Source organism: Pseudophryne corroboree, chromosome 8 (assembly GCF_028390025.1).
Source record: "Pseudophryne corroboree isolate aPseCor3 chromosome 8, aPseCor3.hap2, whole genome shotgun sequence".
NCBI classification, from domain to species: Eukaryota; Metazoa; Chordata; class Amphibia; order Anura; family Myobatrachidae; genus Pseudophryne; species Pseudophryne corroboree.
In genome coordinates, this window is record NC_086451.1 from 488,548,011 (window position 1) to 488,563,487 (window position 15,477).

At 50.3% G+C, this 15,477-nt stretch overlaps 1 protein-coding gene across 1 annotated transcript in view; it reads left to right on the plus strand.

Annotated features, from left to right (window-relative positions):
* The first annotated feature begins 2,277 nt into the window (after positions 1 to 2,277).
* The window catches only part of OPA3 (outer mitochondrial membrane lipid metabolism regulator OPA3), a 37,129-nt gene continuing 23,929 nt past the window's right edge, over positions 2,278 to 15,477 (plus strand). The window contains exon 1 of the mRNA XM_063938437.1: positions 2,278 to 2,474. Within this exon, the coding sequence (XP_063794507.1) occupies positions 2,333 to 2,474 (142 nt within the window). The 5' untranslated portion in view covers positions 2,278 to 2,332. The remainder of the gene's footprint in view (positions 2,475 to 15,477) is intronic.

Here is a 15,477-nt window from a genome sequence, read left to right on the forward strand (position 1 = left end):
ACAGTTAGTATGAGGTACATAGAGGTACAGTACAGAGTATGAGGTATAGTAAAGTAGGTGTATGAGGTATATAGAGGTACAGTAGTTAGTATGAGGTACATAGAGGTACAGTACAGTGTATGAGGTATATAGAGGCACAGTACACTGTATGACAGGCATTCCCAACCACGGTCCTCAAGGCACACTAACAGTGCAGGTTTTAGTGATATCCCGGCTTCAGCACAGGTGACTTAATTAGCACCTCAGTTATTTTGATTTAGCCATCTGTGCTGCAGCCTGGATATCACTAAAACCTGCACTGTTGGTGTGCCTTGAGGACCGTGGTTGGGAATGCCTGCTGTATGAGGTATATAGAGGTACAGTACACTGTATGAGGTATATAGAGGTATAGTACAGTGTATGAGGTATATAGAGGTACAGTACAGTTAGTATGAGGTACATAGAGGTATAGTATAGTGTATGAGGTATATAGGGGTACAGTACAGTGTATGAGGTATATGCAGGTACAGTACCGTGTATGAGGTATATAGAGGTACAGTACAGTGTATGAGGTATATAGAGGTAAAGCACAGTTAGTATGAGGTACATAAGGTACAGTACAGTGTATGAGGTATATAGAGGTACAGTACAGTTAGTACGGGTTATATAGAGGTACAGTACAGTCAGTGTATGAGGTATATAGAGGTACAGTACAGTTAGTATGAGCTACATAGAGGTACAGTACAGTGTATGAGGTATAGTACAGTAGGTGTATGAGGTATATAGAGGTACAGTACAGTGTATGAGGTATATAGAGGCATAGTACAGTGTATGAGGTATATAGAGGTACAGTACAGTTAGTACGGGGTATATAGAGGTATATTACAGTGTATGAGGTATATAGAGGTATAGTACAGTAGGTGTATGAGGTATAGAGGTACAGTACAGTTAGTATGAGGTACATAGAGGTACAGTACAGTGTATGAGGTATATAGAGGTATAGTACAGTGTATGAGGTATATAGAGGTACAGGTAGTATGAGGTACATAGAGGTACAGTACAGTGTATGAGGTATATAGAGGTACAGTACAGTGTATGAGGTATATAGAGGTACAGTACACTGTATGAGGTATATAGAGGTACAGTACAGTCGGTGTATGAGGTATATTACAGTGTATGAGGTATATAGAGGTATAGTACAGTTAGTATGAGGTACATAGAGCTATAGTATAGTGTATGAGGTATATAGGGGTACAGTACAGTGTATATGGAGGTACAGTACCGTGTATGAGGTATATAGAGGTACAGTACAGTGTATGAGGTATATAGAGGTAAAGTACAGTTAGTATGAGGTACATAAGGTACAGTACAGTGTATGAGGTATATAGAGGTACAGTACAGTTAGTATGAGGTACATAGAGGTACAGTACAGAGTATGAGGTATAGTAAAGTAGGTGTATGAGGTATATAGAGGTACAGTAGTTAGTATGAGGTACATAGAGGTACAGTACAGTGTATGAGGTATATAGAGGTATAGTACAATGTATGAGGTATATAGAGGTACAGTACAGTGTATGAGGTATATAGAGGCATAGTACCGTGTATGTGGTATATAGAGGTACAGTACACTGTATGAGGTATATAGAGGTACAGTACAGTTAGTACAGGGTATATAGAGGTACAGTGTATGAGGTATATAGAGGTACAGTACAGTTAGTATGGGGTATATAGAGGTACAGTACAGTCTGTGTATGAGGTATATAGAGGTACAGTACAGTTAGTATGAGGTACATAGAGGTACAGTACAGTGTATGAGGTATAGTACAGTAGGTGTATGAGGTATATAGAGGTACAGTACAGTTAGTATGAGGTACAGTACAGTGTATGAGGTATATAGAGGTATAGTACAGTAGGTGTATGAGGTATAGAGGTACAGTACAGTTAGTATGAGGTACATAGAGGTACAGTACAGTGTATGAGGTATAGAGGTATAGTACAGTGTATGAGGTATATAGATGTACAGTACAGTTAGTATGAGGTACATAGAGGTACAGTACAGTGCATGAGGTATAGTACAGTGTATGAGGTATATAGAGGTACAGTACAGTGTATGAGGTATATAGAGGTACAGTACACTGTATGAGGTATATAGAGGTACAGTACAGTCGGTGTATGAGGTATACAGAGGTACAGTACACTGTATGAGGTATATAGAGGTACAGTACAGTATATGAATGAGCTCCGTCTCCCAGAATTCCCATGGCGGGCGGGAGAAGTGATGAGGGCGGGCTCGGGGCGGGGCCAGTGACGGAGGAGACGCCGTGACGTTGGCCGGCATGTGACGTCACTAAAGATGGTGGTGGGCGCCTTTCCCATCGCGAAGCTCCTGTACCTGGGGATCCGGCAGATCAGTAAGCCGCTCGCCAACCGGCTGAAGGCGGGAGCCCGGCGCAGCGACTTTTTCCGCACCTACGTCTGCCTGCCGCCTGCACAAGGTGACCGGGGACTGCGCCGCCTTAACGGGAGGGACGTACGCGTGGCTGACCAATGGGAGCCCGTGGAGACTGGGGTCCGGCCAATCACACTGCGGCCTCTTAAAGGGGCGACAGCAGCAGCGACGGCTGTATAGAGAGGTCACCTCTGTCACATGGCGCCGGGTGCTGGTGGTCCCGTCACAGTGATGAGGGGACACCTGATGTATGTACCCCAATATAACGCCTGATTACCCCCCTGTAATGTCTGACCCCCAGTATTATTATACAGAGCCTGTGCCCCAGTATACTGCCTGATTACCCCCCTGTAATGTCTGACCTCCAGTATTATTATACAGAGCCTGTGCCCCTATATACTGCCTGATTACCCCCCTGTAATGTCTGACCTCCAGTATTATTATACAGAGCCTGCGCCCCTATATACTGCCTGATTACCCCCCTGTAATGTCTGACCCCCCCAGTATTATTATACAGAGCCTGTGCCCCAGTATACTGCCTGATACCCCCCCTGTAATGTCTGACCTCCAGTATTATTATACAGAGCCTGTGCCCCTATATACTGCCTGATTACCCCCCTGTAATGTCTGACCCCCCCAGTATTATTATACAGAGCCTGTGCCCCTATATACTGCCTGATTACCCCCCCCTGTAATGTCTTTCACCCAGTATTATTATACAGAGCCTGTGCCCCAGTATACTGCCTGATTACCCCCCCTGTAATGTCTGACACCCAGTATTATTATACAGAGCCTGTGCCCCAGTATACTGCCTGATACCCCCCTGTAATGTCTGACCCCCCCAGTATTATTATACAGAGCCTGTGCCCCAGTATACTGCCTGATTACCCCCCCCCCCCCTCTGTAATGTCTGACCCCCCCAGTATTATTATACAGAGCCTGTGCCCCAGTATACTGCCTGATACCCCCCTGTAATGTCTGACCCCCCAGTATTATTATACAGAGCCTGTGCCCCAGTATACTGCCTGATACCCCCCTGTAATGTCTGACCCCCAGTATTATTATACAGAGCCTGTGCCCCAATATACTGCCTGATACCCCCCTGTAATGTCTGACCCCCAGTATTATTATACAGAGCCTGTGCCCCAGTATACTGCCTGATTACCCCCCTGTAATGTCTGACCCCCCCAGTATTATTATACAGAGCCTGTGCCCCAGTATACTGCCTGATTACCCCCCTATAATGTCTGACCCCCAGTATTATTATACAGAGCCTGTGCCCCAATATACTGCCTGATTACCCCCCTATAATGTCTGACCCCCAGTATTATTATACAGAGCCTGTGCCCCAGTATACTGCCTGATTACCCCCCCCTGTAATGTCTGACCCCCAGTATTATTATACAGAGCCTGTGCCCCAGTATACTGCCTGATTACCCCCCCTGTAATGTCTGACCCCCCCAGTATTATTATACAGAGCCTGTGCCCCAGTATACTGCCTGATTACCCCCCTATAATGTCTGACCCCCAGTATTATTATACAGAGCCTGTGCCCCAATATACTGCCTGATTTCCCCCCTATAATGTCTGACCCCCAGTATTATTATACAGAGCCTGTGCCCCAGTATACTGCCTGATTACCCCCCCTGTAATGTCTGACCCCCCCAGTATTATACAGAGCATGTGCCCCAGTATACTGCCTGATTACCCCCCCTGTAATGTCTGACCCCCAGTATTATTATACAGAGCCTGTGCCCCAGTATACTGCCTGATTACTCCCCCTGTGATGTCTGACCCCCAGTATTATTATACAGAGCCTGTGCCCCAGTATACTGCCTGATATCCCCCTGTAATGTCTGACCCCCAGTATTATTACACAGAGCCTGTGCCCCAGTATACTGCCTGATTACCCCCCTGTAATGTCTGACCCCCAGTATTATTATACAGAGCCTGTGCCCCAGTATACTGCCTGATTACCCCCCTGTAATGTCTGACCCCCAGTATTATTATACAGAGCCTGTGCCCCAGTATACTGCCTGATTACTCCCCCTGTGATGTCTGACCCCCAGTATTATTATACAGAGCCTGTGCCCCAATATACTGCCTGATTACCCCCCTATAATGTCTGACCCCCAGTATTATTATACAGAGCCTGTGCCCCAGTATACTGCCTGATTACCCCCCCTGTAATGTCTGACCCCCAGTATTATTATACAGAGCCTGTGCCCCTATATACTGCCTGATATCCCCCCCCCCCTGTAATGTCTGACCCCCAGTATTATTATACAGAGCCTGTGCCCCAGTATACTGCCTGATTACCCCCCCTGTAATGTCTGACCCCCCCAGTATTATTATACAGAGCATGTGCCCCAGTATACTGCCTGATTACCCCCCCTGTAATGTCTGACCCCCAGTATTATTATACAAAGCCTGTGCCCCAATATACTGCCTGATTACCCCCCCTGTAATGTCTGACCCCCAGTATTATTATACAGAGCCTGTGCCCCAGTATACTGCCTGATACCCCCCTGTAATGTCTGACCCCCAGTATTATTATACAGAGTATACTGCCTGATTACCCCCCTGTAATGTCTGACCCCCAGTATTATTATACAGAGCCTGTGCCCCAGTATACTGCCTGATACCCCCCCTGTAATGTCTGACCCCCCCAGTATTATTATACAGAGCCTGTGCCCCAGTATACTGCCTGATTACCCCCCTGTAATGTCTGACCCCCAGTATTATTATACAGAGCCTGTGCCCCAATATACTGCCTGATTACTCCCCCTGTGATGTCTGACCCCCAGTATTATTATACAGAGCCTGTGCCCCAGTATACTGCCTGATTACCCCCCTGTAATGTCTGACCCCCAGTATTATTATACAGAGCCTGTGCCCCAATATACTGCCTGATTACCCCCCCTGTAATGTCTGACCCCCAGTATTATTATACAGAGCCTGTGCCCCAGTATACTGCCTGATTACCCCCCTGTAATGTCTGACCCCCAGTATTATTATACAAAGCCTGTGCCCCAATATACTGCCTGATTACCCCCCCTGTAATGTCTGACCCCCAGTATTATTATACAGAGCCTGTGCCCCAATATACTGCCTGATTACCCCCCCTGTGATGTCTGACCCCCAGTATTATTATACAAAGCCTGTGCCCCAATATACTGCCTGATTACCCCCCTTGTAATGTCTGACCCCCAGTATTATTATACAAAGCCTGTGCCCCAATATACTGCCTGATTACCCCCCTGTAATGTCTGACCCCCAGTATTATTATACAAAGCCTGTGCCCCAGTATACTGCCTGATACCCCCCCCCTGTAATGTCTGACCCCCCCCCAGTATTATTATACAGAGCCTGTGCCCCAGTATACTGCCTGATATCCCCCCCTGTAATGTCTGACCCCCAGTATTATTATACAGAGCCTGTGCCCCAGTATACTGCCTGATTACCCCCCCTGTAATGTCTGACCCCCAGTATTATTATACAGAGCCTGTGCCCCAGTATACTGCCTGATATCCCCCCCCTGTAATGTCTAATCCCCCCAGTATTATTTTCTCTAACGTCCTAGTGGATGCTGGGGACTCCGTAAGGACCATGGGGGGATAGACGGGCTCCGCAGGAGACTGGGCACTCTATAAGAAAGATTTGGTACTATCTAGTGTGCACTGGCTCCTCCCTCTATGCCCCTCCTCCAGACCTCAGTTAGATTTTGTGCCCGGCCGAGGTTGGATGCACACTAGGGGCTCTCCTGAGCTGCTAGAAAGAAAGTTTAAATTAGGTTTTTTATTTTACAGTGAGACCTGCTGGCAACAGGCTCACTGCATCGAGGGACTAAGGGGAGAAGAAGCGAACCTACCTGCTTGCAGCTAGCTTGGGCTTCTTAGGCTACTGGACACCATTAGCTCCAGAGGGATCGACCGCAGGACTCGTCCTTGGTGTTCGTTCCCGGAGCCGCGCCGCCGTCCCCCTTACAGAGCCAGAAGCATTAAGATGGTCCGGAAAATCGGCGGCAGAAGACTTCAGTCTTCACCAAGGTAGCGCACAGCACTGCAGCTGTGCGCCATTGCTCCTCATACACACTTCACACTCCGGTCACTGAGGGTGCAGGGCGCTGGGGGGGGGGCGCCCTGAGCAGCAATAAAAACACCTTGGCTGGCAAAATAACCACAATATATAGCCCCAGAGGCTATATATGTGGTAATTACCCCTGCCAGAATACAGAAAAAAGCAGGAGAAAAGGCCGCCGAAAAAGGGGCGGAGCCTATCTCCTCAGCACACTGGCGCCATTATTCCCTCACAGTTCCGCTGGAAGGAAGCTCCCTGACTCTCCCCTGCAGTCTACACTACAGAAAGGGTAAAAAAGAGAGGGGGGCACTAAATTTGGGCGCAGTTTAATATAATAAGCAGCTATAAAGGGTCATAATTCAGTTAGTCCCTGTATTATTATAGCGCTCTGGTGTGTGCTGGCATACTCTCTCTCTGTCTCCCCAAAGGGCTTTTGTGGGGTCCTGTCTCCTTTAAGAGCATTCCCTGTGTGTGTGTGCGGTGTGTCGGTACGGCTGTGTCGACATGTTTGATGAGGAGACTTATGTGGAGGCGGAGCAGATGCCTATAAATGTGATGTCACCCCCTGCGGGGCAGACACCTGAGTGGATGGATTTATGGAAGGAATTACGTGCAAGTGTCGACTCCTTACATAAAAAATTTGACGACATGCCAAATGCGGGACAGCCGGCTTCTCAGCTCGTGCCTGCCCGCCCAGACGATTCAAAGGCCATCAGGGGCCCTGAAACGACCACTACCTCAGATGGCAGACACAGATGTCGACACGGATACTGATGCAAGTGTCGACGACGATGAGTCAAATTTAATGTCCACTAGGGCCATTTGTGGCATGATCGAGGCAATGAAAGAGGTATTACACCTTACTGATATAAACCCAGGTACCTCAAAAAAGGGTATTATGTTTGGGGAGAAAAAACTACCTATAGTTTTTCCCCCATCTGAGGAATTGAATGAGGTGTGTGAAGAAGCGTGGACTTCCCCTGATAAAAAATTGGTGATTTCAAAAAAATTACTGTGACAGGACGGTACCGTACGGAAGCACTCGCCGCTTGCCGCGTCCCGTCGACTGCGCACAGAATGGAAGGTCAAGCCGCACGAGGCCTGACCACATAGGGGATTCCCGCTTACCGTCAGTAACCGCCTGTTACTGACTCCACCCACTGCGCTGTGGGCGGGTTCTTGCTGCCACCACCAAACTCCTAACCTGCCGTGGCGTTTGGAACCACGGTTCTGCTCTGTATGTGCCGACGCACTGCTTTACCACAGCTGTGTGGTGCTGACGAATCCCCACTAGCCACTTGCTAGGCCTCTACCGGTAGCTGGCAGAAGGCGGAGCTTGGAGACATCAGGTGCTTCCCTGGACAGCCGGAGAACGGGGCTAGGTTTGGCCTAACCCTGTTGGTCACAAGATGAAGCAGTCTTCTTGAGGCAAAGATGTTTATTTGCTCAAATAACCTTTAAAAAGGCTCCTCCCTATTGCTAGGGGCAACAGCATACAATCAAGATGTTTTCAGCAGAAGAAGATGTTACAATTCACACTCCTATGGGCCAACTGCCCTCCTTTTATCCCTCTCCAAGACCCCTTACCACAGGGGGTAAGCCCACCCTGTGGTGTACAACCAATCAATGTTTACCCATGAGCTGTGCATGCTCTGGTCTCATGCACACCTTTACATTGTTCCCTATGGACAGTGGGGAGCGGTCGGTCTCCTTTGACCCTCCTATCTTGGAGATTCAGGATACTCCCACGGTGCCGTTCAGTCTGGCTGGGGGGAAGTTTTTCCCTCCTAAACTGACTTCCAGAAACCTGCCCGGGACCCCTCTCACTGCCTGCAGCCTGGATTTGGGCTCCAGAGCTGGGCAGCCTGGCTCCCCGGCCCAGGTTTCTTGGCACTACGGCTGATCTCCATGGAGCTCCAAGAAACCACTCAGCTTGTTTCATAGCTAAGCCGCTTCTCTCTCTCCCTGTACCTCTTGGAAATGTGAGGCTGGATGGGAAAACATTCCGTTTTTGGGGAAAAGGTCTGGGAGAATCCATCAGCCTGCACAGCTATGGATTCCCCCCTCCTGGGACACACAATCAAGTAAGTGCACTTTATCTTTAAATACATTACATTTAAATCACACTGTACATTTCCCTGTAAATATACACTGAGCCTGTGCCCTGCACAGACTCTACATACTCAGGCACTGCAGTGCCTTACAACACACTGTAGGTCATTATTTAACTGCTGTGCCCAGTGCTCAGCGCTGGGCTTCCCTAGCCCTGCAGCCTGGCTGCTAGGGCTCTCTCTCAGTGCTGGAGGTATGGGGCTGGCTTCCCCCATCCTCCAGCCTGCCTTCCTGCCTCTGGGGTTCCAGGGAGCTGGCTCTCCCTGTCCCCCCAGCGTGGCACTAACCAGTGGCCTCGCCGCACGCAGCGGCGCACCCCCCTGTACCGAAGTCCGGCGGCCCGGGACACTTGTCCTGGCCGCCGTGACCCTGGCTTGTTTCAGCGCTGAGGCGCCGGGAGCGTAGCTCCCGGACCCCAGCGCTCACCATCCTGCTGGGCAGCCTAATTTCACCCACGCCGCTAGGGAGCCGGCTAGCCCGGTCCCCCATGAGCGGCGCCTGTCTGGTAGCCTCGCTGCAGCGTCCGGCGGGGAGCCGGGCTGCAGCGCACCCCCCTCGCCGGCTAGCAGCCCGGGACGTCCGTCCCGGCTGCTGCGGCTGGCCACCCGTGCTGGGCTGAGGCGCTGGGAGCAGAGCTCCCGGCCCCCAGCGGCGGCTCTCACAGAGAGCACTGCAGCGGGAGCCGAGCTCCCAGCCGCAGCGCTCACCCTTCTCCCCGGCGCGCACACTCCAGTGCGCCCGGGGCTACACTGACCGCTGCCGGGAGCGGAGCTCCCGGACTCCGGCGGTCAGCGGCTGCCTCCTCTCCCCCGGCGCGCACACTCTGCTGAGCGCGCCGGGGGCTGTCCTCCCTGCCGTGGTCTCCGGAGGGGTCCGGGACCACGGCACAGTTTAAAAATACATTTGCTGCAATATTTTACAAACACGGCGCCTAGCGCCCAACACATTTAAAATCTGGCGCCAAGCGCCCTTTGTTCTTTAAAAATGGCGCCGGGCACTAGGGGTTAACCCCTTCAGTGCCAAAGCGGCCATTTGCCTCGTGGCTGGGGTCCCTCCGGCCACAATTACTAATGGCGTTCCCTTTCTCGCCAGAGGATAGGTCACGTTGGGAAACTCCCCCTAGGGTGGATAAAGCGCTCACACGTTTGTCTAAAAAGGTGGCACTACCGTCTCCGGATACGGCCGCCCTAAAGGAACTTGCTGATAGAAAGCAGGAGGCTATCCTAAAATCTATATACACACACACTGGTGTTCTACTGAGACCAGCTATTGCTTCAGCCTGGATGTGCTTTGCTGCTGCTGCTTGGTCAGATTCCCTGTCGGAAAATATTGACACCCTGGACAGGGACACTATATTGCTAACTATAGAGCATATAAAAGACTCGGTCTTATACATGAGAGATGCACAGAGGGAGATCTGCCGGCTGGCATCTAGAATAAGTGCATTGTCCATTTCTGCTAGGAGAGGCTTATGGACTCGGCAGTGGACAGGAGATGCAGATTCTAAAAGGCACATGGAAGTTTTGCCTTATAAGGGTGAGGAGTTATTCGGGGACGGTCTCTCAGACCTTGTTTCCACAGCAACGGCTGGGAAGTCTGCATTTTTGCCCCATGTCCCCTCACAGCCTAAGAAAGCACCGTATTACCAAGTACAGTCCTTTCGACCCCAGAAAAACAGGCGGGGAAAAGGCGGGTCCTTTCTGTCTAGAGGCAGAGGTAGGATAAAAAGCTGCAACACACAGCAGGTTCCCAGGACCAAAAGTCCTCCCCCGCTTCTTCCAAATCCGCCGCATGACGGTGGGGCTCCACAGGCGGAGCCAGGTACGGTGGGGGGCCGCCTCAAGAATTTCAGCGATCAGTGGGCTCGCTCACGGGTGGGTGGATCCCTGGATCCTTCAAGTAGTATCTCAGGGGTACAAGCTGGAATTCGAGGCGCCTCCCCCCCGCCGTTTCCTCAAATCAGCCTTACCGACGACTCCATCAGGCAGGGAAGCTGTGCTAGAGGCCATTCACAACAGCAGGTGATAGTCAAGGTACCCCTACTTCAACAAGGCCGGGGTTATTATTCCACACTGTTTGTGGTACCGAAACCAGACAGTTCGGTGAGACCCATTTTAAATTTGAAATCCTTGAACACATACATAACAAAATTCAAGTTCAAGATGGAATCGCTCAGGGCGGTTATTGCAAGCCTGGACGAGGGGGATTACATGGTATCCCTGGACATCAAGGATGCTTACCTGCATGTCCCTATTTACCTTCCTCACCAGGAGTACCTCAGATTTGTGGTACAGGATTGCCATTACCAATTCCAGACACTACCGTTTGGACTGTCCACGGCACCGAGGGTGTTTACCAAGGTAATGGCAGAAATGATGATACTCCTTCGAAAAAAGGGAGTTTTAATTATCCCGTACTTGGACGATCTCCTTATAAAGGCGAGGTCCAGGGAGCAGTTACTGGTCGCAGTAGCACTATCTCAGGAGGTGCTACAACAGCATGGCTGGATTATAAACATTCCAAAGTCACAACTGGTTCCTTCCACTCGCTTAATGTTCCTGGGGATGGTTTTGGATACAGAACTGAAAAAAAGTGTTTCTCCTGCAGGAGAAAGCCAAGGAGCTGTCATCTCTAGTCAGAGACCTCCTAAAACCGAAACGGGTATCGGTGCATCGCTGCACACGAGTCCTGGGAAAAATGGTGGCTTCATACGAAGCAATTCCATTCGGCAGGTTCCATGCGAGGACCTTCCAGTGGGACCTCTTGGACAAGTGGTCGGGATCGCATCTTCAGATGCATCAACTGATAACCCTGTCTCCAAGGACCAGGGTGTCTCTACTGTGGTGGCTGCAGAGTGCTCATCTTCTAGAGGGCCGCAGTTTCGGCATACAGGACTGGGTCCTGGTGACCACGGATGCCAGCCTTCGAGGCTGGGGAGCAGTCACACAGGGAAGAAACTTCCAAGGACTATGGTCAAGTCAGGAGACTTCCCTACACATAAATATTCTGGAACTAAGGGCCATTTACAATGCCCTAAGTCAGGCAAGACCCCTGCTTCAACACCAGCCGGTGCTGATCCAGTCAGACAACATCACGGCAGTTGCCCATGTGAACCGACAGGGCGGCACAAGAAGCAGGATGGCGATGGCAGAAGCCACAAGGATTCTCCGATGGGCGGAAAATCACGTACTATCACTGTCAGCAGTGTTCATTCCAGGAGTGGACAACTGGGAAGCAGACTTCCTCAGCAGACACGACCTACACCCGGGAGAGTGGGGACTTCATCCAGAAGTCTTCCTACTGTTGGTAAACTGTTGGGAAAGGCCACAGGTGGACATGATGGCGTCCCGCCTCAACAAAAAGCTAAAGAGATATTGCGCCAGGTCAAGGGACCCTCAGGCGATAGCTGTGGACGCTCTAGTGACACCGTGGGTGTACCAGTCTGTTTATGTGTTCCCTCCTCCTCTCATACCAAAGGTACTGAGAATAATAAGAAGGCGAGGAGTAAGAACGATACTCGTGGTTCCGGATTGGCCAAGAAGAGCTTGGTACCCGGAACTTCAAGAAATGATATCAGAGGACCCATGGCCTCTACCGCTCAGACAGGATCTGCTGCAGCAGGGGCCCTGTCTGTTCCAAGACTTACCGCGGCTGCGTTTGACGGCATGGCGGTTGAATTCCGGATCCTAAAGGAAAAGGGCATTCCGGAGGAAGTCATTCCTACGCTGATAAAAGCCAGGAAAGAAGTAACCGCGAACCATTATCACCGTATTTGGCGAAAATATGTTGCGTGGTGTGAGGCCAGGAAGGCCCCAACAGAGGAATTTCAGCTGGGTCGCTTTCTACACTTCCTACAGTCGGGAGTGACTATGGGCCTAAAATTGGGTTCCATTAAGATCCAGATTTCGGCCCTGTCGATTTTCTTCCAGAAAGAACTGGCTTCACTGCCTGAAGTTCAGACTTTTGTAAAGGGAGTGCTACATATTCAGCCCCCTTTTGTGCCTTCTGTGGCACCTTTGGGATCTCAATGTGGTGTTGAGTTTCCTAAAATCACATTGGTTTGAACCACTTAAAACTGTGGATCTGAAATTTCTCTAACGTCCTAAGTGGATGCTGGGACTCCGTAAGGACCATGGGGAATAGCGGCTCCGCAGGAGACTGGGCACAAAAGTAAAAGCTTGAACTAGCTGGTGTGCACTGGCTCCTCCCCCTATGACCCTCCTCCAAGCCCCAGTTAGATTTTTGTGCCCGAACGAGAAGGGTGCATGCTAGGTGGCTCTCCTGAGCTGCTTAGAGTAAAAGTTTATTTTAGGTTTTTTATTTTCAGTGAGTCCTGCTGGCAACAGGCTCACTGCATCGTGGGACTAAGGGGAGAAGAAACGAACTCACCTGCGTGCAGAGTGGATTGGGTTTCTTAGGCTACTGGACATAAGCTCCAGAGGGACGATCACAGGTTCAGCCTGGATGGGTCCCGGAGCCGCGCCGCCGGCCCCCTTACAGAGCCAGAAGAACGAAGAGGTCCGGTGAAATCGGCGGCAGAAGACGTTCCTGTCTTCAACTAAGGTAGCGCACAGCACTGCAGCTGTGCGCCATTGCTCTCAGCACACTTCACACTCCGGTCACTGAGGGTGCAGGGCGCTGGGGGGGAGCGCCCTGAGACGCAATAAAAACAGAAATACCTTAGGATGGCAAAAGAAATACATCACATATAGCTCCTGGGCTATATGGATGTATTTAACCCCTGCCAGTTTTCCAGAAAAAAGCGGGAGATAGGCTCCGCCCCTTCACGACGGCCTTATCTCCTCAGCACACAAGCGCCATTTTCCCTCACAGTTCCGCTGGAAGGACGGCTCCCTGACTCTCCCCTGCAGTCCCTACAGAATCAGGGTAAAAACGAGAGAGGGGGGGGCACTATTGGCAGCTAAATTATAAACAGCAGCTATAAAAGGGAGTAACACTTATATAAGGTTATCCCTATTGATATATATAGCGCTCTGGTGTGTGCTGGCAAACTCTCCCTCTGTCTCCCCAAAGGGCTAGTGGGGTCCTGTCCTCTATCAGAGCATTCCCTGTGTGTGTGCTGGGTGTCGGTACGATTGTATCGACATGTATGAGGAGGAAAATGATGTGGAAGCAGAGCAATTGCCTGTATTAGTGATGTCACCCCCTAGGGAGTCGACACCTGACTGGATGGTTGTATTTAAAGAACTACGTGACAATGTCAGCACTTTACAAAAAACGGTTGACGACATGAGACAGCCGACAAATCAATTAGTGCCTGTCCAGGCGTCTCAGACACCGTCAGGGGCGATAAAACGCCCGTTACCTCAGTGGGTCGACACAGACCCAGACACGGATACTGAGTCCAGTGTCGACGGTGAGGAGACAAACGTAATGTCCAGTAGGGCCACACGTTACATGTTCACGGCAATGAAGGAGGCATTGAACATTTCTGACACTACAAGTACCACAAAGAAGGGTATTATGTGGGGAGTGAAAAAACTACCAGTAGCTTTTCCTGAGTCAGATGAATTAAATGAGGTGTGTGATAAAGCGTGGGTTTCCCCCGATAAAAAAGTGCTAATTTCTAATAAATTATTGGCACTATACCCTTTCCCGCCAGAGGTTAGGGCGCGTTGGGAAACACCCCCTAGAGTAGATAAAGCGCTCACACGTTTATCTAAACAAGTAGCGTTACCGTCTCCTGATACGGCCGCCCTCAAAGAACCAGCGGATAGAAGGCTGGAAAATATCCTGAAGGGTATATACACACATACTGGTGTTATACTGCGACCAGCAATCGCATCAGCCTGGATGTGCAGTGCTGGAGTTGCGTGGTCGGATTCCCTGACTGAAAATATACTGTCCCTATCCAGGGTATCAATATTACTAACTATAGAGCATTTGAAGGATGCATTACTATATATGCGTGATGCACAGAGGGATATTTGCACCCTGGCATCAAGAGTGAGTGCTATGTCCATTTCTGCCAGAAGAGCGTTATGGACGCGACAGTGGTCAGGGGATGCGGATTCCAAACGACATATGGAAGTATTGCCGTTTAAAGGGGAGGAGTTATTTGGGGCCGGTCTATCGGACCTGGTGGCAACGGCCGGAAAGTCCACCTTTTTACCCCAGGTCACCTCTCAGCAGAAAAAGACACCGTCTTTTCAAACTCAGTCCTTTCGTCCCCATAAGTACAGGCGGGCAAAAGGCCACTCATTTCTGCCCCGGGGCAGAGGAAGAGGAAAAAGACTGCACCAGGCAGCCTCTTCACAGGAGCAGAAGCCCTCCTCTGCTTCTGCCAAGTCTTCAGCATGACGCTGGGGCTTTACAAGCGGACTCGGACACGGTGGGGGCCCGTCTCAAAAATTTCAACGCGAAGTGGGCTCACTCGCAAGTGGATCCCTGGATTCTGCAGGTAGTATCACAGGGGTACAAACTGGAATTCGAGACGTCTCCCCCTCGCCGGTTCCTGAAGTCTGCTCTACCAAAGTCTCCCTCCGACAGGGAGGCAGTTTTGGAAGCCATTCACAAGCTGTATTCCCAGCAGGTGATAATCAAGGTACCTCTCCTACAACAGGGAAAGGGGTATTATTCCACGCTGTTTGTGGTACCGAAGCCGGACGGCTCGGTGAGACCAATTTTAAATCTAAAATCCTTGAACACTTACATAAAGAGGTTCAAATTCAAGATGGAGTCACTCAGAGCAGTGATAGCAAACCTGGAAGAAGGGGACTATATGGTGTCTCTGGACATCAAAGATGCTTATCTCCACGTCCCAATCTACCCTTCTCACCAAGGGTACCTCAGGTTTGTAGTACAAAACTGTCATTATCAGTTTCAGACGCTGCCGT